Source organism: Anabas testudineus, chromosome 13 (genome assembly GCF_900324465.2).
Source record: "Anabas testudineus chromosome 13, fAnaTes1.2, whole genome shotgun sequence".
Taxonomy (NCBI): Eukaryota; Metazoa; Chordata; class Actinopteri; order Anabantiformes; family Anabantidae; genus Anabas; species Anabas testudineus.
Genome location: NC_046622.1, coordinates 12,795,767 through 12,823,188, shown reverse-complemented (window position 1 = coordinate 12,823,188; position 27,422 = coordinate 12,795,767). Strand labels below are relative to the sequence as shown.

Genomic DNA, 27,422 nt, shown 5'->3' with positions numbered 1-27,422 from the left:
AATGGCATACAGCATTTTAAGCAGCAAGTAGTTTATGTAGTTTATGCCGTTATGGCACATATAATGAATTCTTATCATATATTATGTACAGTTTATCATAATCTCTGTGCTTTAAACTTGAATCTTTGCTGCAACGTTGAGAATTTGGATTTTTTCTTGTTACATTATTTACAGCTTTATAAACACACAACACTGAAGTAGTGGTAATGAAAACCCTCTTCTTGCTCAACATCAGTAATTGTGGGAGCTGTGTCCAACAGATTCTGCAGCTTGACATTCACACCCCCTTTTGCTCAGGCTTTGACCAGCTGTGTGTAGGTGAGAAAGGAACTTCACTCTCCGGCTCTTGTTTCCATTCTTGACTGTTCATTCTCTGCTATTTGTAGCACCAGCCATGTGCACAGTTCAACTTTGAATGTCTCCCAGAAGAGACTGCAACAATATTTGCACAGTTTTCCCCAAATGGGTCAATAATATAGTCCCTCCTTCCCACTATGAAGACTGGTTTTCATTCTAAACACGTTGCATTGTGGTGTGATTGGACAATATGTCGTTCAAATTAGTTTCTTTTAAGCATCACCTGGCGATCTTGAACAATACACCTAACCATAAGTTGACCAAAGTGTTTCATGGCGGCTCGGCTGTACAGTAGTGAGTGTGAGTGTAGATTTGATGCAACATAAACCATCAGCTGTATCACAACAAGAGAAAATACTGTAAGTTTAATATTTTTATTCATAATTCATTATCCATTCATCCAAATATGTTATGGAAAACATATTTATGTACAAAATACATTCAGTTTCACCGTTTTAACAACAACAACAAAAGCAATTTACAGTATTATACAAGACAACTTAATTAATAAAAGATTAGACTGTGTAAACTTTGTCCTCGGGTTTTTTTTTTATCATATCATAAAAACAATGAACAATGACTCAATCTCACATGACAAAATGTATGCAGTATCAAAAAAAAACAGAAAACTCTATAATTAAATGCAAAGTAGTGAGAAAAAAACTTAAGAGACAAGAAGAGAATTTATATAATTCATATTAATGTAAACACTTTGTGACTTTAAGTACAGGTTTGCAAATGTAAGGTTGTACAACGGTTTTAAACTTTAATAAATTCAAAAAACATTATGATAATAAAACAATAAGTTGTTAAAATGATTTGATTTGAAGCTATTTCTAGAGTCGCTAGTTGGCCGTGCTTGAAATGAAAAGCAAGTACAGCAGTTTTCAGGAACAAGTATTTTCATACATCACATATTGTACTACAACATTACAACACATCATTAACACTAACACATTAACACTCACTTCTCATAACTGAACCTACCAGACTGTAAAGGTAGAAAAGCAGACGTTTCATTAATTAACATTCCCCTGAAAAATGCGAAGGGGAGATCGGATTTTGCATTGATGGCGGATTACGCAGCGCTTCAGTCATTTCTGCACAAATCTAGATGTTAAAAAAACGAAAATGCATAATTACTATGCAATTACAAGATTATCTCTTGCAATAACTGTGACCTCCTATTTTCCTCCCCTGCATATCTGTCTAGGGATTACTCCATTTACTGGCTCAGAACCCGTTCACTTCAACAATAGACTGTTTGTCTTTCCTGGAGTCTAATTAAATCTTTGGCAAATGCTTGCAGCACATTTCCTGCTACAGTACACGTTTTCTGAGCTTAATGTACTGTACTGTGTGTGTGTTCCAATGAGTGCAGAGTGTGTGTGTTATGGCCTCACTTCAAGAGGTTATGTTAGAAAAATAAAGTGTTCAGTCTCTCACAGCGTTGGCTTTCTCTCTCATTTGAACAGTTCCAGTAGAGTTCATCGCAGCATTAAATTTCATGGTAATAGCAATAAAGATGATAAATGAAACAGTGTTAATGTCATGATAATAATTCAGACATCTAACTACAGGAACGAGGTTGATGATTATAAAAGCTGTTGCAAGTTGCTGTCTTCAGCTTTAGCATGAAAACGTATTTGATATTGATGAAGATGATGATGATAATGATGATGATTCTAATGAAAATCATGGACAGTAGAAGTCTGTTAGTTGGTGAACTGAGCGCCTCCATGTGGCACCATTTCAGTCACTCCCCAAGCCACCATGTTACCCCTCTGCTCACAGCCTCGGCCCTCCTGCACAGCCAGTCGGGAAATTTCGTCCTCTGACAGCATCCTGTCCCACATGTTCACCCCTGTCATCTTCCCAGCGAAGGCCAGCTTGGAATCGAAGCCTCCCTCAAACCCTGGCAAGCGAGAGCAGCAACCATTCCTTTCCTGCCCCAGCTGGAGTGAGCCTCCATCGGGTAAGACGTGTCCCTCAGCCACTCCGGGGGTAGAGGCCACCTTTTTCCCACCTGCCCACAGGAACGCCAGGCCCTGCTTGGAGGACCAAGCCCCACACAAGTGGATCCACTCCCCTGAGTTGACCACATCGCGTGCCTCCACCAGATGAGCCTCTCCTCCGATGGTGAAAAATACAGAGGTTTGACCGAGAAGCAGCTGGATCTCGTGTGGGTTGCGGTTGTTTCCGTAGGAGAACAGCACCGTTTTGTTGGAGGTGGCGGTTGGCTTTACCCACATGCACACCGTGAAGGTGGAGGTGGAGAGGGGGACATCTGGTAGGACGGTGGTGTAGATTCGACTGGAACGCATGGGAAAGAGGAGGGCCATCTCGCAACCTAGTCAACAAGAAGATGTGATTTAGTATGTGATAATTGATTGCAGTTCAGGGACGTCTGCAAGGTATCTGCAAAGTGCTGGTAACTTTTACGTGGCACACAAATGAAAGCTGTTTTGAAAAAGAGGATTAGATGTGGAAGTCTGGTTGAATGAGAGACAATCAAAATCAGTTCACAGTCAGGTGATCACCACACACTCACAGACACGTCCCGCTCCGGGTCATCTGGTTCATTGGTTTTGGTTCTGCCTCATTTCCCCGCATTGTGAAAGCCAATGTTTTTGGCAAATTTTTGAGGACGTATCACCCAGAAGCACTGTTGTATGTGCGCCGTATTCCTTTAAGTGAGGCTTTTCCAGGCAATTTAAAGCTCTGTTGGTGGTATAGTGTGTGTGTGTGTGTGTGTGTGTGTGTGTGTGTGTGTGTGTGTGTGTGTGTGTGTGTGTGTGCAAACATTACACAAATTGAATTCACCATGTGGAAAGCTGCGCTTGTCGACCTAATCCTTCTACTTCAGTCTTTTCCCTCCACCTCCATTAGTTTTGCTTGCTCTCTACCCTCTACCTGCCCCGACATCATCCCCTCATTTCCTTTCCTCTCTTTCCATCTCTCCCTCCAGTTAGCAGACGTGCTCCTTACCTATAGAAAACTGGAGATTACATTTGTCTCACGTTTCTGCCACAAAACATCAGTGCCAAAGGCATTTTGAGCTTGCTTTGTGTGTGCGTGTGTGTGTGTGTTCATGATCGTTTCCATCTGGTTCTCCTTTGGTGTGGCCTTTTTTGTGGCGACCAGCTAATAATTGGACCTCCCTCTCTTCTAAGTGTGTGTAGGACTGTGTTAGATTTCTGGACTGTGAATGTGTGTGAGTTTTTGTGGGATGAGTAAGTGTGTTTAAGCGGTTATTTGAATAACTGTCTGTTCGGCGTGAGGCGTGCCTTTGAAGAGACGTGAAACCAAATCAATGATTCATGTTAGGTGGCTATCCTACCTGCAGGTAGATGTCTCTGCCTCGATGACTTCAGGACCTGCTCCAGCTCCTCTCTCGTGTTTTGCAGTGCAGTCAGCATCCCGTCTAAAGCCACATCTCGTGATGTGACCTCCTGCTCCTGGTGCCCAGCCCCTCCATCCTCTGGAAGCCCAAATCCTGTCTTTATATTCACCCCCATCTCAGCACCAGGACTGGTGAAGCAGCTGGTTTCCAGCTTGGCGAGTCGGGAAGCTTGTGTTTGCGCTGCGGTGAGGAGCTGTTGTAGCATCACCTCCAGGTTGTTGGGATTACCGACAGGATCGTCAGAAGCAGCAGCAGAAGTTCGACCTCCAAGTCTGAGGCGCTCCAAGATGTCTCGGAGGCGGCTCTCCAGCTGCAGGGCCATTCTTCTTCCTGTAGTCTCTACTGCAGCCCCACAGGAGCCACCATACTGAGCTACAAATCTGACCAAGAGGACCAATAGAAAAGAAACGTTTTCATTTTAACTAAAAGCAAAAACTCATGAATTTGTTTTTAAAATCGATCATATTGAACTCTTGAGTTTCAGTCTTGACGTACTATTGTATCTGTGTTGCTCAAGTTTTAGCTTCGTTTATCCAGCTACTATAAAAACACATTCCTTCCTTTTGAAACTCTGACCACTTGTTCCTTTGTCCAACCAACCTGAGCATTTCTCCGCGCAGTGACCCCATCTCTACCTTGATGATATCGTCTGCATATTGAAGCAGCATGTTCTCCCTCATCTGACTGTTTTCCAGCATTGAGAAGATTTTGTCCCACTTGGTCAGGTCCCGAGAACTGCAGGGCGCAGAGCTTGGTGTTGCTGGAGAGAGGGATTTAGAAAAGACAAAGATGAAATGAAGTTATCTAAGAGATTTTTTTTTACTTTTTTTTTACATTATGTTTGTAGAGGGGGATTCTACTTGTCATGTATATGGTAATTATTTACCAAAAACAAGAGCAGGTGTGCCTTCAGTCAGAGAAAACAGCAAATATATTTAACATTTATCAAATGTGCTGAGTTGAACATACTCTCCAGGCTAAGCAGGGACTTCAAAGTCATAATTATAAAGAGAAAGGGAGAAAAAAGTACTGTATAAACAGTGGCTAACAAAGTATGTGATCCTGTGTGTGAATTTCATGGTTTTCTGCCTAAATTTGTCATAAAACGGGATCTGATCTTCATCTAAGTTGATGAATGAGCTAAAATTCCTCCTGAACGATGTGCAGGTCTCAACCTCAGCTACAGGAAGCGCCTGGTCGAGTTTATGGCTGCCAAGGTGGGAGGGGGGTCAACCAGCTAGTAATTCCAAGGGTTCACATACTTTTTCCACTAGCACAAGTGAGGTTTAGATAACAATTGGGTCATAAACCATACATGTCTGACTGCTGCTTTCCCTGCAAAGATCATCTGAGATCATCTGGCAGGAAAATAAGGTAGGAAAGGGAAGGGGAAGATCTGCTGGGAGGAGACAGACCGATAACCAGAGTGGAGAGGAGCTGAGGCGTAAACCAGGGGTAAAACAATCCTGGAGTGAGAATCTGTGCCAGACACGCCGTTCTGATTAACATGTGAGCCTCTCGACCACAAACTGTTTATACCTGCAAATGTATTCTGAAGGGACTTTATCACAAGACTGCAGGATTTGTTTGGCTGCCTGTCCCCAGGGTTCAGAGTAAAGTAGTCAGAAGGTTCATGCTTCTTCTGACTTAAGGCTGATTTTAATGGACCTGGGCGTGAGCAGAGTGTAAAAGCCCTGTCAAAGAGTGAGATTTGATTCATTTGGATTGTTGAACCTTTGTGCACCTTTTAAGCTGCTGTGTTTGAGGACTCTCAGTGTCAGTTATCACACCTAATCTCCCTCAGTAAGTTGAGAGAGGTGGTTATTTACTGTTAATTGTGTGAAGTGTTATGTTGATGGATGGATGGATTGATTTAAAAATAATTAATTCACTAATATTACTGATTATACTTGTTTTTGACTTGTTAGCCTTTCATTTGTCTTTGAGCAGTGTTATGACCTCTGCTGCTCATGTTGTCCTCAGTCATTACAAATCTACTTTTGATTTGAGCAGGTCACAAGCATTGGTCTGTGTCCTCCTCCTCTCTTCTTCCTCACACATCTGCACACACGGTATTTACCTCACATGAGCTGCCCTTTTTTTCTTTGTCCATCTTTCTGTTCCCTTTCCTCCATCTCTCAGTTTTGCTTTGGCACTTATAATGCACGTGCTTGTATTTCACTGTTCTCAGTCAATCACTCTCAGTTTTAGCCTCGAATCTTGTTCAATCACATCTCAGGCTGTGCCCAGAGCAAAGTTTCCTGCCTGTTCACTGTTGGTGTTTAAAACAAAAAAACAAATGCAACATCCAGTGTGCACACAGAAACACATGCACTCACACCCATGAACGTATTCTTCTCTCTCTCTCTTTCTCTCTCCCCACCACAGAAAAAAGCGATGCCTCCCAAAACAAATGAGAGAAGAATGTCATCATGATGCATTGTCTGTGCAGATTTTAACTCAGCCAGGCAAAGATGTCTGGAAGTTGAGTCATGGCAAGTGCAGTGTGACTGAAGAAGCTACTTGGATGAGTAGTGAAACCTTACGACATAGCATGTCACATATTGATTTCCACTGTGGTCAGTAATCTGAAGTCCATGTCACAGCTCTCACACAAAAAAAATGCTTACATCCTACAAGAAATCAACATTTTTCAGCCACAATCATTTCAATCAGATAAATCTTTGGTTCCACCACATGCACACACACACACACACACACACACAGACAAGCACATAGTTTAATACTCACGTTCTGGTGTCTCTCCCTGTGTGATGTCATTATAGAAGTGGTCAGAGTAGTTGACCTCGGTATCATCCTCATAGGCGAAAGCCAGACACACACACACTGACAGCGCACACACCGCCCGGAGGAGCCTCCACGGAAACATGATGCTGTTGCTGCTGACTGATGGTTAGAGATATTTATTTATGTGTGTGGTAGCCTCCTGTGGCGGTCAGTCTCTGACTGTCAGTCTATTTGTGAGTATATCAGGTTGTCTGTGTGTGTTTTGGATTCCTCTGCTGCTTCTCTCTGTCTCTCTCACGTTCTAGATCACTGCAGGTCCTCCACTCTCCTTTTCAACCCTTCACTCTCTCATACTGTATTTGTCCCTCCTCCTTAATGACTCCCCACCTCTAGCGCTCTTGGAGCCCCCCCCTTGTTAAATGCTGAGCAATCTTTTGGCAGGAAGCCCAGCAATGTAGAGTACTCCAACAAGAGAGAGAGGCTGTACACACATTTGTAAATCTATACAGTATTATTAGAGCTTTCCACTGACTTTGATATTGATGATCTTAAACTTGACCCCATGTGTACACTGTATTTTTGGGTTGTGTTATTAATTTTATTGTTTTATCTTCCAAATCATTATAGCTAATAAAGATTTCTGTTTTCTGCCTTATCTCAGTTTATAATTTTGCTCTGTCTGAAATATTTAAGAATTTTTCCTCGTGTTTTGTCTTTTGTTAAATGAAATACTTTTAATCCACTGTCATTTGTAATGTACTTTGTAACTATAATAACTCTTAACCAAAGCTCTTAATAAAGAAGTGTCCATATGCTCATCTAAACTTCTACTGTAATACTAATAAACACAGTTGTTAAACTAAATTATACATTCAAACACATAGGGGAATACCTGTATGAGGAAATGTGCAAACATTCCTCTAAATTTCCATCCTTTCAACATTTGGCTGTAAAAATAAAGAAATATAAAAGCAGTGCCCTGGCCCGCAAGCGAGGCGGTGAGTAATGCAACGTTGGAGGTAGCCTCTATGTGGTAATCTGATATAACTGCAGCTCCTGTGACTCATAGAGATAGAGAGAGAGAGGAGGTGGGCGGTAGTGGAAAGGAAGGAGAGGAATCAGAGAACACGAAGCTTCCTGATTTTGGCCCCATGTAGAGATGTGTGTGTGTGTGTGTGTGTGTGTGTGTGTGTGTGTGTGTGTGTGTGTGTGTGTGTGTGTGTGTGTGTGGATTGTGTGGGGGGGGGGGGGTTTGAATGAAACCCAGACATCAGGGGGTTCTAAATGGCTTTATTGTTCTCCTGCTTCACTCTGTTTATTTATTTATATGTCAGCTATACCGTGTGTGTTTGTGTGCATGTCTGTGAGTACTGTATGCATGTCTATATGATGAGTGTGTGTGTGTGTGTGTGTGTCTGTGCACTTGGGTGAATTTTCAAGGGAATGGAAATAATCACTTCCTCATGGAATTTCAGGGTTTGCCCCCTCTCCCACTTTTGTCCCACCGCCCCTCCCTCCATCTTTCTGTCTGCCTGTGTCTCTATCATTGTGTCTGTTTTTTCTCTCTCTCTCAAAAAGCCTGAAACACAGTAGGTGGATTTCTACACTGTGTGTGCATGTTTGTGAGCAGTGAAATGCCTCTATTTTGCAATAGAGGAATTACAATGGCAGAAAAAAAACTATGTACTGCAGTATTTTGAAATGTACTTCTTTGCCAGTTAAATTTATGGTATTATTTTGGTTTGAGGGAATTGGTGATGTACTGTGGAGGAGTGCACCCCAGGGTGTGTCAGCACATCACTGCTGGGTGTAGTTACACTTCAAGTGAGTTCAGTCAAACTCTGGTTTTCACCCTTTTTTGAAGTTACTGTTATTGCGTAAAGGTCAGCGTGTTAACTTATACCCACTTGTTCCCGCTGTCAACCATAAGATTCATTTCCTTGAAAGCGCGAATGATTAAGATGCCAGCCATTCGGTTTAGGCCATATTATTCTCATAACTCAAAACAAAGAAACAAGCCCAGGCTTTCTGATGAAAGCTTGGATTATAATCTTTCAATTCATACCACATTGATGTCTTTAAATCAAACAAAAAAATCTGTGAGAAACTTTGTGTCACCCAGGGAAAAACAAGTTTTTCTTAATGGCAGCCGTAGAGTGAATGAAAACAAAAAGATATTTTCTTAGTGTTAAAGCCACAGAAAACATGTGGGTACGCTGTAGTCAAATCACATTCAAATGTGAAAATTAATAATCGATTTTGAGATTTTGAGAAACATTTAGCACTGCACCTGTGCTCCCATGGAACTGGACAATGACGGACAGGAGTCACACATCATCACCGTCCCTGAAAATCAAATGTAGTCACTGAAACGAGTGTGGTAGTGGTGGCAGAGAGTTCTACAACCTGCCGGCTGTAGAGAAAATCGGTTTGGCCCATCTCATCATTTAGTTTTTATTTGTAAAAATGTAATATATATCTACACAGCTCCTGTTTTCATTGATTGCTTTTATCAGTTTTCGTCTCGTTTTAGTTGTAAAAAATATTCAACAAACATACTGTGGTTTTTGACATTTATACTAATACACGACTGAGGTGTAAGTTAATGCTTCCATGATTTCCTTAATCGTTGCCACCTGAGTTTGACAAGAGCTAGAAAGCTACCTGGAAACAGATTCTCCTCAGACAGACCATTAAATCACGTCAGTGTGTGTATGCTTCATCAGAAAGGTTATATACTGTATATTGCAAATATATCGTGTTTCCAGGAAATTATATTTTGTTTAACCTCCGTTTGTTTACTTAAATACTGGGAATTGTGTCACCATTCACACAAGAAGTACTGGATTTGTAATTATTAAAACGGCTGAAACAAAAAGATGCCGATAAATGGGGGAACTGACTGACAGGAACTTGATACATGGATAAAGGAGTTTGTATAAGTCACCTCTTCTTTTAACCATGATTTTTTATCCTAACCAAGTAGTTTTTATTTGTTGTATTCATGTATATTTATATTCATTCAAACACGTTGACCATAGCAGCGTCAGTTCAGGAAGTAGTTCTGAGTAATTCTTTGGGTTGCAGTGACAAATAACTCTGGGATTTGACTGAGTGTGATTTATTCAAATGAGTTTACAACAAGGGAGAATATGATATCAAGTATGTAGATGTGTCAGACATGCCTCCAGCTGCACTTAATTTCTGCTGACTGAACAGAAACAGAAAAAAAATGATGATTACTTTGGATGTTTGGGAATTATTGTAGTCTGAAAGTATTTTTAATCAGTAACAAAAGAGGAGGCGCAGTTCCACAATGGACATGATATTTTTGCTTCCGCTGACACACGGAAAGAGTTTGATGGGGTAACGCTTTCTGGGTGAAAGGGGAAGTGTGTCATCAAGTTTAAACTTTGCAGGAGACAGTGTCATTCTCTCTGTGTGTTTGGATTTAGATCTATGAATTTGAGTTTAGCTGTCGTGATGTTCATTTTATCATATAGATTTTAAATAGTTTTATGAAATAAACTATTTGTGTCATGTAATAAAAAATCCTTGTATGTATTTGCACTCTAGTAACTGGATCCCTTCTAGAAAACTGGGCAGGCACATTGAATAGGGGCCTAGATCCTTGCAGGGGGATTTGTTCATGCAATAAAAATGCACAGAATCCCAAAGACATAGTATTTCTGGAAGAGATTTGTCTCTTGTCTCCTGGCTTTTACATTTTGATTTGACACTTTCTCCCTGCCCTCGCTCACCTGAGGTTACTCGATCCGCGTGATATACGACTTACTGGACATGAAAAGAGTGTTCGAAGCTCCAGAAAACATGTTTAACTCGTAAAGCTTTTCAGAAACGCCCCTCTGGATATAATTTGTGCTGATCTCTGCAGTTTATTTTTACTATACCATTGTGTAGGAGTTCATTCATAGTTGATAAGTTATTTCTTTAAATATAGACGCAATAATGACAGAAAACAGTTTTGATTCCTGATTAATATAAGACAATATAAGAAAATTGTTGCTACTAGCAATAAACTGGAGAAGACAAAGAAGTTTGCTTTGTTTGTTTGTATTTTCAATGATTTCTATCTACTTCCATACAACCATTTCAAGTACTAAGACAGGGTTTTAAGGAGCTAAAATGTCTTTTCCTAAATAAAAAAATATACATGTGTTGACTTCTCAGAGGCTGCACGTCCCCGTTCTGTTAGTTATACCTTCAGTGTATGTTTTTGTCATTGCTGTGGGTTGTAATGGCTTTTTACCAGAAACTGTATCAACAGCAGAGACTAAAATCATTTTTCCCTGTTTTACTGTCCTCTTAGGACTTTCGGTCTTTATAGAAGCATGCACAGAGGCATTTAAATGCATCAGGCACAAAGAAAGAATATCACTTTAAGATAGCCAACAGATGTATTGAAGTTATTTTTTATTAAGAGTTAACTTTGTCTCCAGAATTGATTTTATGACTCACTTTGGGATTCTAATGTGACATTTGGAAAAAGCGCACGCTGACAGAAACCCATTATGTCCTCTCCTGCCTCCTCACAATAGTTTGACAGCTCAGTTAGCAGATTCTCCTCTTTCCTCATGGAAAATGTTGGAGGAACTTTTCAAAAATGTCACCTTTGTTTGCTGAAGGAGCAAAGGTCACTTCAGGATATTTGACTGAGATTTGGAAGTCGTGATGTTGGGATGGGTGTATGCTGGCATGAAGGTATGAAGGTCAGATACACACACACAAACACACACAGTCAAATAAAACTGAAAAAAACAAGGCTCCTGAAATATAATATATTCAATGTATAATCAACAACTCACCAGAATTATAGGAGTTTATTCAGCCAAGTTGTGTTTATAAGTGTGCCTCAGGGTACAGTGTGCATGCTACTTACACAGGTAATCTCTATAAATCGTCCTCAGCGTGTTTCTGTGCAGACTCTCGTCTCCTCCTGCCTTTTAACATTCCTCTGAACAGACCTGTAAATGCTGACTTGGCTGTATGGTTATTACCAGCTCTCCCCTTATGTAAATGCCCTGTATCTGGTGATTAGTGTTTTAAATCTAGAGCTGCGTGACTCTCAGTGATATTGTCCAGTATATTCTATGATTAAAGGCAACGGAAAGGGACACAAGTCAGCCAGCCATCTGTACACATGTGGGTCCAGGTTTTATGCTAAGCTAACTGGTAGCTGGCTGTTTCAGATTGTCTCTCCTTCAGTGTCCATCTGCTCATTTATTTCTCTGTATTTGTCAAATCAATTTTCTCTTCACTGTTATTGTTTCCATCTGTCCCAGACACTGTACGTTCTGTAAAATATTAGAATACATCCCCGGTCATTAACACCACATATAATCTGCATTGCTGCTCTATTCAACTTTTACACTACTAATAATAATAACAGTAATAATAATAATAATAATAATAATAATAATAATAATAATAATAATAATAAGCTTTAAAACATAAAGTTAAAATGTCTCTTGTTGTCTGGATTTTGGTTTATCGCAAGACACAAAAGCCATTGTTTGAACTGTTGAGAAGGCACCGGATAATGGAGCTAGCATTTGAAAACTGGAGCCTTTGTTCAGCCATGTGAATCATTTAAAGATGTTTCATACGTGAGTCAAGGGGTGTTGGGTAATGCCGAGGGCTCTGTCGAGCTTCGTGCAGATTCACAATTGCCTTTATGTTCAGCCATGCGTTTTTCATGCAACAGCATCACTGGAAGGATATTGACAACAAATGGAGAACATTTTATCCCCTAACACAGATGTTATCGTGACTCTGGATAGTGTGTTCTCTGAGTAAATAGTTACAGCAAATATCCGTGTTGTACAGCTACACCGCAAACAGCTTAAAGGGAAGTTGCAGTTATATACAACCTGGGTCTTATTTTCCTAGTTTTAGCCATCGATTCTAGTGGTAACAATAAAATTGTCACCAAGTTTTTTGTTTGGATCTGGGAGTTGTGACACTATGGAGCAAGAAATATGAGCAGTCTGACACATTTTTACAGAGCAAGGTTGCAAGGTTCGCCTCATGTTTAGGAGAAAGAACACAAATGGAGAAAGTGAATTTATCACTTAAACTATCCAGTAAAGTTTTCTTCCACATAAAAACATTCTTACATGTAACATTGATGTTACTGATGGAGTGAAAAACATTGTCCTTCATGGTGTTCCAGCAAAAGGTTAATATATATTTCATTTGTAATAAAGCTGTCATGCATCTATTCAATTCAATGTATTTATATAGTGTAGAATCTCAACAAAAAGCACAAAATAAAATACTAGACAGGATTCTAGAAACTGGAAACATGCAGCGCAGACGCTGGGGATACCTGCCGAAAGGTACAGAGAGGAGGAGGCACAACTATTGGTGAGAGAAGACACCAAGCTAATGACATGCAATGGTGTCATATAAATGGAGAGAGGAGAATAGAGGAGCTTAAGGATTTAAGACAGGTCCTCCAGCAGACTAATCTACAGCAGCATAACTAAGAGATAGTTCAGAGTCACCTGAGCCAACTTTAACTGTAAGCTTAATTAAAAATGAAAGTTTTAAGCTCAGTCTTAAAAGTAGAGAGGGTGAAGTGGGAGAAGAGGCTGATAGCCAAAGTAAAGGAAATATTATAATTGAAAATAACTGAGGCTCCTCACAGTACTACGTGAGGCCAAAGCTAAACCATCTAGCGTACCTGTACACTTATCAGTGGATAGATACCCATTGGAAAACCAGTGGGCACAGTATGATTTTCTACAGTGACCCTTTTCCTTACTGTTGTCACTAACATGTGTCTCTCTCTCTTCGTCAGGTAACCACATGCTGTTACGAGTGCTGCCATCCGTTTACCCCAGACAACCTGATACCATCCACTGCCACCTTGGAAACCTTACTACAATGATGTCACAACTGGAGTCCACGGAGCAACATCACCTGATTCGACTCATTCAAATGGTTGCTGAGCAACATCCGCTTGTGAGTGTTTCTGTAGTTTTATGGGTAAATTCTAATTATAAATTATACAGATACAAAGACATTTAAAATATGTTTTAGAACTTGTAGTTAGTTACAATACCGATGTCAAAATGTAGAAAATTCCACTGGAGCATAGTTAGTAGTGAGTAAGTGGGTCAGCGCATGTTTAGTACACATTTCTCAGTAGGAATCCCATTAATCCTGCATATTTTGGAGCAGAGCTGTTGATGTTCAGCATGAGGGAAAGTACCACATTCCAGCAAACACAGCACATGGTGGTAAAACAATGCAATGGAGAATCAAAACCAGCCATCTGGAGTTACTCTGATCTCTACCCCCCACACTGACACACAAAATATTTCTGCTGTGAGCTGCAATCATCGCAGCACTTACCAAATTTTCCTGTATGCTAGTATTCACTTACTGGAAGTGATGCGGTATTGAAAAGATTAAAATTAACAATGATATGCAATTTTGAAATTACATAACCGAACATGTTTTCTCAGAGGAACACATACTGTTTGATGCCGTGATTATTCACAACACGTGACTCAAAAAAGTAGCAGCAGGAGGACTGCAATGGTGGGCATTGTTAGTCTGATTCAGTGTAACCCAGTGTGACAAGGACAGATAATGAGGAGGAACTGTTTATTCACAATGCTACAGTAAAGCTTTTGTTTATTGATAGTCTGCAGGCTCTTCATCTTGCTCCAAGCTCACTCTTCTCACCTTCATTAATAACACGTGAAGCGTCTGTTTAGTCGGGTTGATGTACACGCAGTTAATCAAGTGTAATCCAATCAAAAAGGATATATAATGATTTCACTTTGTGCCCTCTGTCCTTTGTTTTTCCTTTTTTATCCATACAGATGTTGAGCCCCCAGGTACCCGCACTGGTCGGTCACCTCTGTAATCAGTCTCTGACTGAGGCTCTTTTGGGTGCTCTCGTGGATGTTTCACAGGCCAGCCCTTCCTCGTTAGTCAGCTTCCTGCCAGCTCTGAGGATGGTAGGACAACGATGCCCTGCTCTCCTGGGTCATGTGGCCAAAATCCACGGTGCTGTTGGCATCATCAGTGAGGTACAAACACAAAGTGACGGTTCGCAAGTAGTTCTCCCTCTAAGGTGTGACATATCACAAAATCAAATGTTTGTGATCAAATAAAACAGGAATAAAGTTCTCAATGCATCTTAGGTCAGCGTGACAGCGTGCATTCATACACGCTCACATACACACAGAGACAGAGAGTTACTCGAGCACTGGAGTGATTATTTTAGTGAGTAGGGAGGAATGAACTGCAGCCTCACATGACTTGTTCTCTGTTGTCCTGCCAAGTGTAAAACACATGCTGCCACACACAGGACAGGTCGTGCAGATCCAGAGGATTTTGACTGTTTTCTGTTCAATAGTAGCGTCTGTCCTAAACAAACATATAGCAACCGCTGTAGGGGACTACAACGAATCCAAACTGCTGTTGGTGAGAGAAAAAAGGTGTCGTTTGAGAGCAAGTTTGTTAAGTCGTAGCCTAATGGTGCAGCCATAACGCAATTTGAATGAATATCACCCTCAGGAGAAGTACCTTGTTGTACATGTGCTGACAAAGACACCACTAAAATCACATTTGTGCATATGCATGTGTGCGTCAGAGCCTCCAGCATTAAATCGTGTGTGACATAAATTGTGCTTTGCATCAGGTCAGCATGTTAATGCATCTGCAGCAACTCGATGAGACAATGGCATTCATGGCTCAAAATAGCACTTATGTGACGACAGGTCCTGTTCCAATAACCACCAATAAGTGGAAGATTTAGATTACCAATTTATTTCAAACTAGGCTAAATGTGTCCTGTGAGCCTCATTTTGGACAACCCGTGAGTAAAACACTTGGCTGCCCTGCAGACTTGGCTGCTCGATTTCCCCTAATAGCTCTTGTCTTCAAATAAATAAATAAAAAATCGTGGTGTTTCAGCCATTACTTGACTGTGACTGGAGACCTGTGCTAAAACACTTGAGTTCCTCATTACAGCCTAATTGACCTAGCAACTGGAGCAAGCTGCAAGATGGCATTGCTGCTGACTGATGAGCTGGAGAGGGAGGGACTGATGTCGGCTGAGGCATCACATGCATAGTCAGACAGCATGCATGAAGGGTCAGCAATTAAGCTTTGTCTGATAAGCTTGGTTTTGTGTGGGGAGGAAAAAAAACCTGGACTGACCCAACAGTAATTTTAGACAATCCACATTCTGTTTACCACATTAGTACAGACTCAGACATAACAACAGTTATGTAATACATTTCCATGAAGCTTTGTACTGACATTCATGGTGTCCAGAGGATGAATTCTCTACATTTTCTCTTGTGCTGGCAGCTGATCAAAATATGAAAATAAAATACTGTAGACCTCAACATGCACAACTGTTTATGTTCAATTTTAAGTTTTGAACCGATCCATAAAAATTCAAATTATTATTTATCTTCTTTCTTCCAACTACTTGCAGAGTTAAATGGGAAAGTATTTCAGGGTTGATCCTTTTGTGTATACATGCATGCCTAATATATCAGTATGTAGTGCATAACGTAGCTCTATCAACTTGTTTTGTGCAGATGTAAAACACAACACTGTGTAGGTAGGATGAAGTCAGGGGTTTAGTTAGACAGTGTGTGTGTGTGTGTGTGTGTGTGTGTTTGTGTGTGTGATGAAGGTGACAGTAGGGCAGGTTTGAGGGCTTCCCTTGCTCTTTCCCTCTGGGCCCATTTAAGGCAGTTTAACAACAATTTGGGAAAATGAATGAAAAACGAAGCAGTGCTCTGCACTAACACATACAGAATGACACACCAACAGAAATCACAGAGCTGAAAAGCATAATAAAGGTTTTAAGTGCTCCAGGGAAATTTTTCCTCCAACACCGCTTCAACACACACACGTACAAACACACATGCATGCACACAGAGTTGGTTGGACCGCAGTGTCCTGTCTTTCTTCACATTGGAACCATTTGGAAATGAACCCAAGTTTTTCTGGGAAATGCCTCTGCAGAGGCCTCCTGGTGATGGCAGTGGAGAGTGCCTCCTGTGGGTTCATGTTTGTGCCCCATACACGCATACATGCACATAGACACACTTTCTCACTGGGATGCGTTTGATTGCACAACACTCTCTCTGGGTCTTTTACCTCCTGAAGTGCGTTAGCTTATATTGTGTCTTACTTATTGGTTGTTAGGTCAGAATAAATTTCAGGTTTCTCTGGGAGACTAGAAAAATAGAAACACCTGGACCTGTAATCTAGTGCAACAATGCTGTAGTAGAAACAGACAGATGTTGGTTGAATTCTGTATTGAGTTAAACTATGCATCATCATGTACTGTATACAAGTAAATGTAGTCAAACACAGTAAATAGGCTAAAATGTACAGCTAGGTCAGCTCATAAACAAATGTAAATTAAATAAGTATTAGCCTCAACGCAATGTAAAATCACAAACTTTTCAATCACAGTTTCCATAAAAGAGTTTTAAAGGATCAAAAGTCAAAAACCACCTGTACAGAGAACATAATATAGACATATAGAGTCCATATAGATAAAATAACCAACAGAAAACCTCTTCAAAACATCACAGGACAGTAAAGGTAAACCAATACCAATAATATAGGACATGTAGTAGTCATCTGTCAGTCATGGGCATTAAATGGATCAATAAACATGTTACTAGTAACAGTATGATAGGTCCATGTGAAATCCCTCACAGTGAAGTAGAAATGAGCTAATTCTTATAATTACTCTCTTGATACAGTACATATATTTTATTGTCACAAACAATTAGTACAGACTGGGAAACAAAGCAAGGAGAGAATTGTTAGCTGAGTGCCAGACAGCAGCTCCAAAGAAAGCACAGAGGCCAGTGCACTAATGGTCAGTCAGAGGAAATTAAGCAACAGAACAAACAAGAAATAAAACCGATTGGTGAATCGACGAGTCTTATTTTGGTAAAATGTGAATTTAAATAAGAAGCTTTTTAATATTTCTGGCACATTAAGACATGTGCTGCTGCCAGAAGCAATAAGGTCTTATTTGTTTTCAAATTATGGCAAAGAACATAAGCGAAAGTATACATTGCATGTACAGATCACATTGTTTATCAACACCCCATAATGCAGGAGCCTGTACATGTAATGGAGAGGTTTGCATCTTCCTCTTTTGAGAATACAAAATAACCAAGGCCGAGCATGCTCTTGTAGATTTGACAAAAAAGCAGGCTGAGAATGAGGAAAGGTATATGTGTGTTATTGCAATGGGGATGTAAAGCCATCTGAGAAAAAGGAGAAGTTTCCACTTCTAAATTTGCTGAGAGGCATCGGCATGTGTTTGTATTTATTATTGTTTGTCAAGATGTAGAAACAAAGTTACACCAAAACCTCCCCAAACTTCCTGGGAGTGTATAATGTGTGTTGAATTAGATCAAATTCAGTGTCACGAAAACACGTGTAGTGAGAAACAGTACTTAGGAAATCTTCCCATAACATGACACAGAATCATTTTCAGTACAACCCACAACATTATATAATATAATAATCATTAATCAGCATGTTTATACATAAGAAAACAATCTCATCCTTTCTTTAACTATTTTCTTATTTCCCTGCTTAGCTCACAACACCAGACATTATAATTATGAACATATTTCTCCAGGCTCATGCCCACAGCTCGTTGGTCTACCTGGTGTCCCTTCTGGGCAGCATGGAGCACAGCTTTCACCACACCCTGCTGCTGGAGATCCGTGATCTAACTGACCATTACCCGTCCTTACTAGAAGGCTGTGGCAAAGACATCTACAGGATGAGCAACTCTTTTACAGCTATAGCCAGACAGCTGGGGCGGCGACTGGAGGAGATCACAGTCACACACTGCAGGTTGGAAATGACATCTTTTTGTACACACGCGTGAGAATGTCCACAAATACACTTGGACCCACCAACTTGAAATGTATGGAGTTACAAAGGCAGATGTAGTGTAGGTGCCACCAACAATGGAAACCCAGTTTTCTCATTTGGAGTAAGGTTAATTAGGATGTTTAAATGAAAACTGACATTATGTACATTTAACATTAACTATTACTGCAAGAACAAAGTTGTTTCAATTGAAACATGCTTTTACTTTGCACTTGTTCCTTATTTAAAAGAGTGTGAATAAAGATAACTGCACAAAACAATAACTGCCTTAAAAATCACTGATTTATGTGCATGTTACAGAGACTAATTAAGAGGACTGGACCTTTACCAAACACACATATTGAGCTCAAACGCTCGACTGATTTTTGGGTACTAAACCCTAAAAGATCTGGATTATTACTAGACCATTAAAATATTTTTCTTTATAAGTATTTACATGTGATTTTGTCCTCCACTGACTTCTTTCATGCATAACTGCTATTTACAGTAATTGGAAATCTCAAAAAGTGCTTAAAAATGCTGTACGCATGCACAACATGTGAGGATAGCGTGTGTGTGTGTTGGCGTGCACAAGCCGACTGGAATTCATCTGGCTGCAGTGTGGGAATAACACGCACAGCCCTCTGAAATAAGAACATTGTGTGCAGGACAAAGGCTTTGCTTGGGGTCCTTTGGAAAAAAAAAAAGGCAGCGCACAAGAGATTGAGAGAGGCAGGATGGTTTATTAGAGAAAGAGCAGGGGGTGAAGACAACACAGTGAAGTTGGAAGTCCTCTTTCAGCAAACAAGTGGAACGTTTGATGAAGTTATAAAAGGCCACTTTATGAAAATAAATGGGGAGGGAAACACAGAGAGAGATGGAGTGGGAATAATTAGTTTAGTTGGAGAAGAGAGGACCAGAGAGGCACCATAGTGAGAGACAAAGAAGAACTGAGCCAAAAAAAAGAGAGAGGGGAGAAGGTAGATATTGAGAGAGGGACATGAGGGGGTGAGGGACAACGAAATAGAGCCAGTCATTGTGAGAAAAAAAACGACACTGCCCACATGTGTGCGTCTCACATGCCCACCGCCTCCAATTCAACCCTGTGCCCCTCTGTGTGTGTTTGTGACAGGGCGGACGAGGCATGCCCTCCATCCCCCGGTGCAGCTCTTCCAGGGGGAGGAGGTGTGGGGTCCGAGCACCGACTACAAGGGAAGATCCAGGCCTTCAAGGGGAGAATGGGGGAGGAGGAGGAGGAGGAGGAGGAGGAGGAGGGAGGCAACAAGGTAGACGAGGAATCTCCCGCACCTCAGAGACGCTACAGCCTGAACCAAGCTGTCAGGGAGGAGAGATGTGAGATGAGATTCAACAGGTCGGTCAGTTCGTAGCTTTAACACAGCTCTGCTCAGTGTCTGTTCAAATCTGACCAGATAATAAACATATAGACTGTTCTCACTGTCACTGTGCATCCTGGTTGATTTAATTGATTTCCAGCCCAGTTCACAAAGGATCTTACAGATGAACAGCACAGGAACTAAAACAACTTTAATTCAATACAATCCAATATAATGCTTAAGTTAAACATAAACTTTGAAGATATATATCTATAGCAGGAAAAGCAGTCTGACACTCTCAACATCAGCAGATGATTAATTCCTGAGAATCAGATGAGTTAGTCTGCTACTACTTCATCTTCATATTTAATTGTTTTCAGGTCTTTGAACTTCGGTCTTACCTTCTCAGCTGGATTACGATCAGCTGTTGTGTAATCAAGAACATTTAACTGTTAAAAAAACTCCTGGGTGGCCTTGACTTACTGTTAAGACTATTGTCATCATTTCCTGTTATGCTGAAATATGAGTAGTATGTATTAAAAAAATAGTTCTACCCTGTTACTTAGGAGGGATGTGTACAGTAAGGATGGTAAAGTGTCCCAGTATTGCACATTTCTTGTTGTACAGAAAAAAGAGATGGTTATCACTATAAGAGATCGAATCAAATGTAAATAGCTAGGATCATTTCGCAAGACTAATTATTTGTTTTAATTTCATGGTCTCTCAAAGGTCAAAGAGCCTGGCTCTCCATGCAGTTCGGTCCCGCTCCATCAACTCAGACACAGGGGAGGACAGTGAGGGAGTGGAGCTCAACACAGACAATATGTTCTCTAATAGTCTGCCTGACCAGGAAGCACCTGGTGAGAGAAAACTGACGGGCGACGTGTCTCTGACTGTTATTGCTCCACTGGACAGAGGGGTCAAAGAGGCAGACAAGGGTCAAAGCAGAGAGACGGAGGAGCGGTGCGAAGCTGACAGGCTCTTCATCCATTTAAGAGACAATATGGAAACCATCAGAGAGTTCTGTAAAGACATGGTGCAGCAGATCCCCATCCCAGAGCAGTGTGTGATAGAAGGTAACGTGAACAGGATGAATGGCTGTCTGTGTGCATGCTGAGTGTTTGCTGTGTGTGTGTTTATACAGTACTGTAAAAGGGAGTATTACACAGAGCTGGGCCCACAGAGGGTTTGAATAATCAGCTCAACCTGAATCAGATGTGGTGATGGCCAGAGGAGTAAGACTATAGATGTCATGTATAGACAAGCATATCATGTAAACCACGCATGTGGTATACACGATCTGCAATAAACAAATACAGTGCAGCATCTTGGTTGATATCCGACCTTGGTATCTGCTATTGATACTAAATTATTGTTTTCAGGATGTTGAATTAGTCTGTAAATTCTTGAATGTAGACTTGTGTTCATAGCCAACATGCCCTAACCACCCGAATCCACATGTGCAGAAGTTGTGGAAACAAGCTGTAACTAAATGGGTTTGAACAAAGTTCAGAATGTTTTGTGTCGTATTTGCAAAACTAAAAGATTTATCCATTTAAAATTAAGGCTTAAGACAGAGTCAGCTGAATAACCTCTCAAGCAACTGTACGCACATCTGTGTGTGTAGTTATGTGAGTGTGCGTGTGTTTATACTGTAGTTCATCATCGGTGCATTCAAACTGGAAACAAGAGGCCAAACAGTTCATGAGAAAGTCGATGGAATAGAAAACCTCCTACATCTCCAACCTAATCTTATTTAGTTTCTAAAACAAATTCTTTTCAGGTTTCCACACTTTCCTTCTCACATTCGAGGATTTAATATTTTCAGTCCTGCTTATTTTTCACTTCTCAAATTGATTTGCTCCACTTGAATTAAGACTTCGTTGCCATCTTTTAGCAGTGCCTTTCATCACCTTTTCTGCATTGGATCAGATGTGTTTTTCTCGATCCAGCTCCTCCCAAACAGATATTAAATTAATGTGAAAGAAAGGTAAATTAATCAACAAAAAAAATGAACTGAAGTGTATTAAAAAATGTGTCTTGCATCATGTCTTTTGGTCGAATTCATACATTTTTTAAATTAGATGCAAGAAAACTTCAAATATACTGAGCAAACTCTCTAATAAAATAAAAACATCTAATAAAAAGTAAAGCCCTCCTATGGCCAGTGTTTAACCTTAACATATAGACACATGCTCTATTCCTCGTCCTGTAATTGTTGCTTTGCTCAGTCTTACGTCTTGGTTTGGGAATCAGATGTGATGTCACAGGTGGTCTCAATTGGATGATGTCATCAGGCTCCTGGCTGACCTACACATGAGCTGCTGACCCTGAGGGGGGGGGGATTACACAGAAGAGCGCACGTGCACATGCAAACGCAATCAAAACATCTAGAAACGCACACAGATGTTGACACAGAAAATACACAGCGTCACAGGCTGTTGGCCACAAACAAACCCTTCTAGAAACACACGGGTTAATGAGCGAATCACCATAAATAAACACTTAGTAGTTCATGCATGTGTAGTTTCAACACCTCGTCTCGTTTCTTCTTTTTAAACATATACAAATCAGCAGAATTCGTATACGTCTCTTATCTGTTAAATCAGACCCATCATCCTCACAGTTTTTGTATTGGCCTGTAAGCCAAAAATAAGTCTCATATTTATCTGACGATGCAGAGAAACTACTGGTTCCTTCTTTTTGGCTGAAAGATGAAAGTCTGTGGGAGGTAGGGGTGGGAAGAGAGATGTTTTCTGATGATTATAATTATTTCTTTTCATCATTGTGTTGTGTACTTATGTTCCCACAGTTGCAAAAGTCCATATGTCAGAGAGAAACACATGAAGAAAGACGTACAGTACAGTAACTAGGAGTGACTGGGCTTGTGAATTTAGGTCAAGTTGAATGACTCTGAACTTTTGCAAATCTAAATACTGTAGTTTTATCATTTTCACTCTTTTATGTGCGTCTGTGCTTCAGATTCAAACGTGGCCAAGGTGTCATTCTCCTGTCCTCTGAAGGGCCACTACTGTCTGTACGCCAAGTCCTGTTTCAACCTGACCAGCCGACAGCCTCGTGTTTGGATTCACATCATGCTGCTGCATCTACAGGTGCTGTAAAGCAGGAAAGACATTATCTACCTGTCAAACTGATCATATCATAGGATTATAATACTCCATATTGTCTGTCATAGTGCTGAAAAGCGCTTTATCTTTCTATATCTTATATAAACTCTCTTTAAATGTAGTTTGGACATTACTTTTGTTTTACGTTACTGCAGAGAAGAGTCATCACATCCAATTTTAATGTCCCTTCAACTGGAAGAAAACCTGTCACCATGTTGACGAAACATGTTGATTCAGAAACACACATTGTTATGTTTAAGAATATATAAAGAGCTTTGTTGAAGAATATCCTGGAATGTAAAAAGTGGTTGCATCTGTTCAAATGTAAAACCAGCATCGTGTGCCAACTGCTTTTCACTGAACTGTCTCACATTTCTCCTCTGTCTCCATCTCAGCCATATCTCTGTTTCATGTTCAGTTTTGTTTCCCTCTTGTTTTATTTTTTTCCCCCTCTCAAACAGAGTAAGTCCAGTGTCCCTCTGTGCTCCAAGGACGAGTGCATCCAGAGACTGGCTTCTCTTTGGGAGAGGACGCAGCTAAAAGGAGCTCACAGTTTCTCCATGGCTATGACACAACAAACTACCCCACACAGGAAGGTACTGGACACCAGTGTGTGTGTGTGTGTGTGTGTGTGTGTGTGTGTGTGTGTGTGTGTGTGTGTGTGTGTGTGTGTGTGTGTGTGTGTGTGTGAAACACTTAATTACAGAGAAAAAAAAAACACTTTCAGTGAATGTTTTTGTAAGTAATGTAGATGTGGGTGGTGTTTCTCGTGCTGCCCTTTCTTAATGTGACACGCTAAGTGGTCGCTAGGAAATCGTTTGACCCAAAAAGAAAATACAGCTGTTTGTGTTACTCAGTTTGTGTAACTAAATGTGCTGTGGCTGCAGTGAGATGAACCACTTATGGTTCCCATATGGAGCCACGTATTTAATCCCAATAACAAAAAAACACACAGATAGACAAATACTGTCCAGTTTGCTTAGAGGTCAGCTGTTCTTATCCTTTCCTCTAACATGCACACAAACACAAAGCTCCAAACTAAATGATATGTTAGCGCACAAGCACAGTGAATAAAACGCAGAGAAATCAAGGTGATGTTTAATAGGAGAGACACAGGAAGAAGGTCGCAACCTTTTCTCTCCATATGCATTGCGTTTCCTGTTTGCCTCTTCACCAGATCCGCCAGCCAAACTGAAACACATGTAGTGGAAGACGAGGAGAGAGAAGATGTGAAGGGAGGAAACATGTATAAGACACAAATAGTTGCCAGTTAAATCTATACTGACAGGGAGATTTAAAGGAATAATATAGGGCTGAATCCAGCTTCGGAGTTTTAAGAAGGCCTTATGTTCAGCCTCTGATGACTTGTTTAAGTAGTTACATGATAATGGAAAGCTGGTGTGAGTGAAGATGAGGAGAGGGAAGGGAAGATGGAAAAAGGATGTTTGCAGGAAACAAAGGAGGAAATGTTGGAGAAAGATACCATTATCAGTAAAAGTAACAGGTTTAAAGGGTGGGAGTAACAAAGAAGACATGAAGTTTTGTTTTGTGTTGTAGTATATATTTTTAAGATTCTGGTGGTTTCAAAATACATCATAGTATATTCCTTTATATACAGTATGTTTGTGTTTCATTCTGTTTTTATATTCTATGGTACTGTGATATTGGTATATTCAAATGTTCTATAATAAACAAAACCAGTTAGCTAGCGAGCTATATTGTTATAAAATTATATCCATGACTAAGAAGGCTTCGTGCAGGCTGTAGGATTCACTTCTCCATATGTCTTCTTCTTGTGGCAAACAGTGTCATGCAATGTCCTGCCTACTGAAGTATCACAGCTGCTAAGTCAGCTGTGATGGTGGTGGTGTATAAAAATAAATCACACTGTACAGGAAATTAGATGAAGCTCAACAGTAAACTTAGATGAGCTCCATGAAAGTGTAGAATAAAAAAACCTGCACTGCAACACAGAGAGGTGTTAGAGATGAAAAAGGGAAAACACAGTTTAAAAATTATCGTCTGAGAGGTTAGAAACGAAAAAACAAGGGGCCTTCTAATCAACTGGGGCACCGTAAGAAGACATTTGAGATTTGAGTAGGGAGAACATATGAATACCAGATGAAAATGACAGGTGAAATGTAGGAATGACGAGTAGGTGAGAGCCTGAATGTGAGTAAGACATGTAAATGTTAAGTATGGAGAACAGAGGGTGAAGCAAGAGAACAGAGGAAATGATGGAGCAAAAGAGCCTGAGAGGTGGAGAGAGGCTGAGCGAAGTGGAAGCCTGAGACTCAAGAGATACTTCACAGTTATTGTTGCCTTCTCCTTCGTTCCCACAGTAAGAGCATTTGTTGATACAACTGTGGCGGAGATAGAGTTTGGAGGAGGAAAAGAAGGAAGACTGATAACCAGGAGATAAAGAGAAAGCCACGGACAGAGCTGCAGCTCGGATTAGATAAAGAGTTTTGGAGAAGGAAGGAGCGAAGGGAGTGGGATGAAAGAAGAAAAGCGAGACAGGATCTGAGGTTCCCGTATGAAAACTGTTAGTTCTGTCATAGCCTGTTTGAAATGGCTCATAATGTCAGACCCCTGCTTTTCCCATGTTTGCACAGATAGATGTAAAGACGAGACACTCCTACCTCTTGTCCACTCAGCCTGCTCCTGACAGACCCTCCCCCTGTTTCCATCTCTTCCTACCTCAGCCTCCCACTGTCTTTCTCCTTCAGTGGAGAAACCGCCTTTCATCTCCTCTAATCAAGTCCAGGTGTAAATCGACTTGTGTTAATCACATCTAATAAAAAGCAACGTTTTGAACTTTCAAATATAGAGTAAGTAAAGTTAAGTTTACTATAAAATGAAATAAATAACTGGACTAAATCTCCCTGATGACTATTGACTTTTCTCTTACATCTAAACATGGGAACAAAGCTGTTGCTTGATATTTTCATTCAGTACATTCGTTCATCGCTGCAGCCAGAGTCAGTCACATCTGGTTGTAGTGTTCCATCTTGATCAAATTATAATTGTGATCTAAAAATGGCGCTAGAGGGAAGAAAGGAGGTGCAGAACGAGAGGTGAGGGTAAGGGAGGTTACGCGAGGTTAGACAGATTACGTTCAGCCTTTGTTTCTTCACCTCTTCATCGACTCCACCTCTGGATTCCCAGATAATCACGTGTGACTGTGTTTGTTAAAACGAGCCTGTTGCCCGACTACACATTTGTCCCTCATAACACAGACCATTACTGTGCATCATTGGCTGCCAGCTGTGTGTAACAGTGTGGTGAGCCTGGCACCACAGAGACTGTAGTGTACTGTGAGGTTTTTTGGTAGCGGACTCTGGAAGCAAATGTGTGCTTACTAATTTTTCTTTGTTAGTGATTCATCTCTTACTGTTGTATTATGCAACAGACCCTGGTTCTGTATTCACTTTTACTCTGTGTTGCTCAACATCTGACTCAGTCTGTCTTTCACCACTCTTCCGCTTTCTCTGGCTTTATTTTGTAATCAGTAAATAATTTAAAAAACCCATTTAATTACTTTGGCATTTGCTTTGACATGAATTGGATTTTCGATGCCAAAGAAAGGTTGTTTTCACTGCCTCTAAAAGCCAAACCTGTTGGAATAAAGATTACTGTAAACTTTAAAATGTTTTAACAAACACATATTGACTCAAGTGGCAATATTGTCAGTTTTCAGGGACACAATGTGAGAATAAATTGCTTAATCTATCGATCTAGTTTACTTATCTTAAATTATCACCTTTTAAGCTACATAAGTGAAAGTAAATACTACTAATTACTACTAAGTACCAAATATTGTATGAAAGTAAAACTACATCTTCTGTAGAGCAATAGCCCCTATGAGTGATTTGGTTATATGTTTGTTATATAATGTATTAAAACAATATTTTGTAATATACAGATTTTTTGAAAAAAAGCTGAAAGTAAGAAAATTTCACCATCGGTATGAGTCTCATCTCAAAATACCTAAATTTTTTTCTTCCCATAATGCAACTTGACGGGGGATTTTTTTAATAGGTCCCCTCTAGCTGATAAATGGACATGTATATACATGCAGACACGGACTGTCAACAAGAATTTCAACTTTTAACCTCGGCTGGAAGTTGTTAACTTTTTCCAGGAGTTAGTTGGTCTTCTTGGACTCTTATCTCCCTGAATTTCCCTTAACCCTCAAAACGTGTTGCCTGATCTTAACCTTTGCCTTAAGGTCTTTCTTCTGCCAAGATTAACAACTTCCGGCTAATATCAACTACTTCCTGCCAAAGTTAATGGTCTCTTTTAATGCTATCTTTGCCTGCAACCTGGTTCCCTTGGATAAATGGCTGCATTTCTTCAGCTTCCTCATCCCCAGTTTGAACGTGAACTCTCTGTGATCACGATGAGTAAACTGACTGGGTTTTCCAGTAATCACAGTCAGGCTTTTCTCACTCTCCTGAAGACCACTTAGTCTGCTGAACCCCATCAGAATATTAACGTCGATGTAAACCCATATGTGGACTGGCCCCTTCAGCCACACAT

The 27,422-nt window shown here is 40.4% G+C and overlaps 2 protein-coding genes across 4 annotated transcripts in view; one reads left to right on the top strand and one right to left on the bottom strand.

Annotated features, from left to right (window-relative positions):
- veph1 (ventricular zone expressed PH domain-containing 1) overlaps positions 1–27,422 on the top strand; it is a 51,708-nt gene that overhangs the window by 12,837 nt on the left and 11,449 nt on the right. For all 3 annotated transcript variants that reach the window (XM_026374870.1, XM_026374862.1, XM_026374879.1), the window contains exons 5-11: positions 13,332–13,495; positions 14,365–14,574; positions 18,180–18,400; positions 19,551–19,790; positions 20,482–20,828; positions 22,735–22,865; positions 23,342–23,476. In XM_026374870.1, the coding sequence (XP_026230655.1) occupies positions 13,332–13,495; positions 14,365–14,574; positions 18,180–18,400; positions 19,551–19,790; positions 20,482–20,828; positions 22,735–22,865; positions 23,342–23,476 (1,448 nt within the window). The remainder of the gene's footprint in view (positions 1–13,331; positions 13,496–14,364; positions 14,575–18,179; positions 18,401–19,550; positions 19,791–20,481; positions 20,829–22,734; positions 22,866–23,341; positions 23,477–27,422) is intronic.
- Positions 716–6,845, bottom strand: ptx3a (pentraxin 3, long a). Its single transcript, XM_026374903.1, has 4 exons — positions 6,512–6,845; positions 4,361–4,520; positions 3,698–4,140; positions 716–2,707 (listed from the first exon to the last, which is right to left on the bottom strand). Exons 1-4 carry the CDS (start codon positions 6,648–6,650, stop codon positions 2,073–2,075), a joined length of 1,377 nt encoding a protein of 458 aa, XP_026230688.1. The 5' UTR covers positions 6,651–6,845; the 3' UTR covers positions 716–2,072.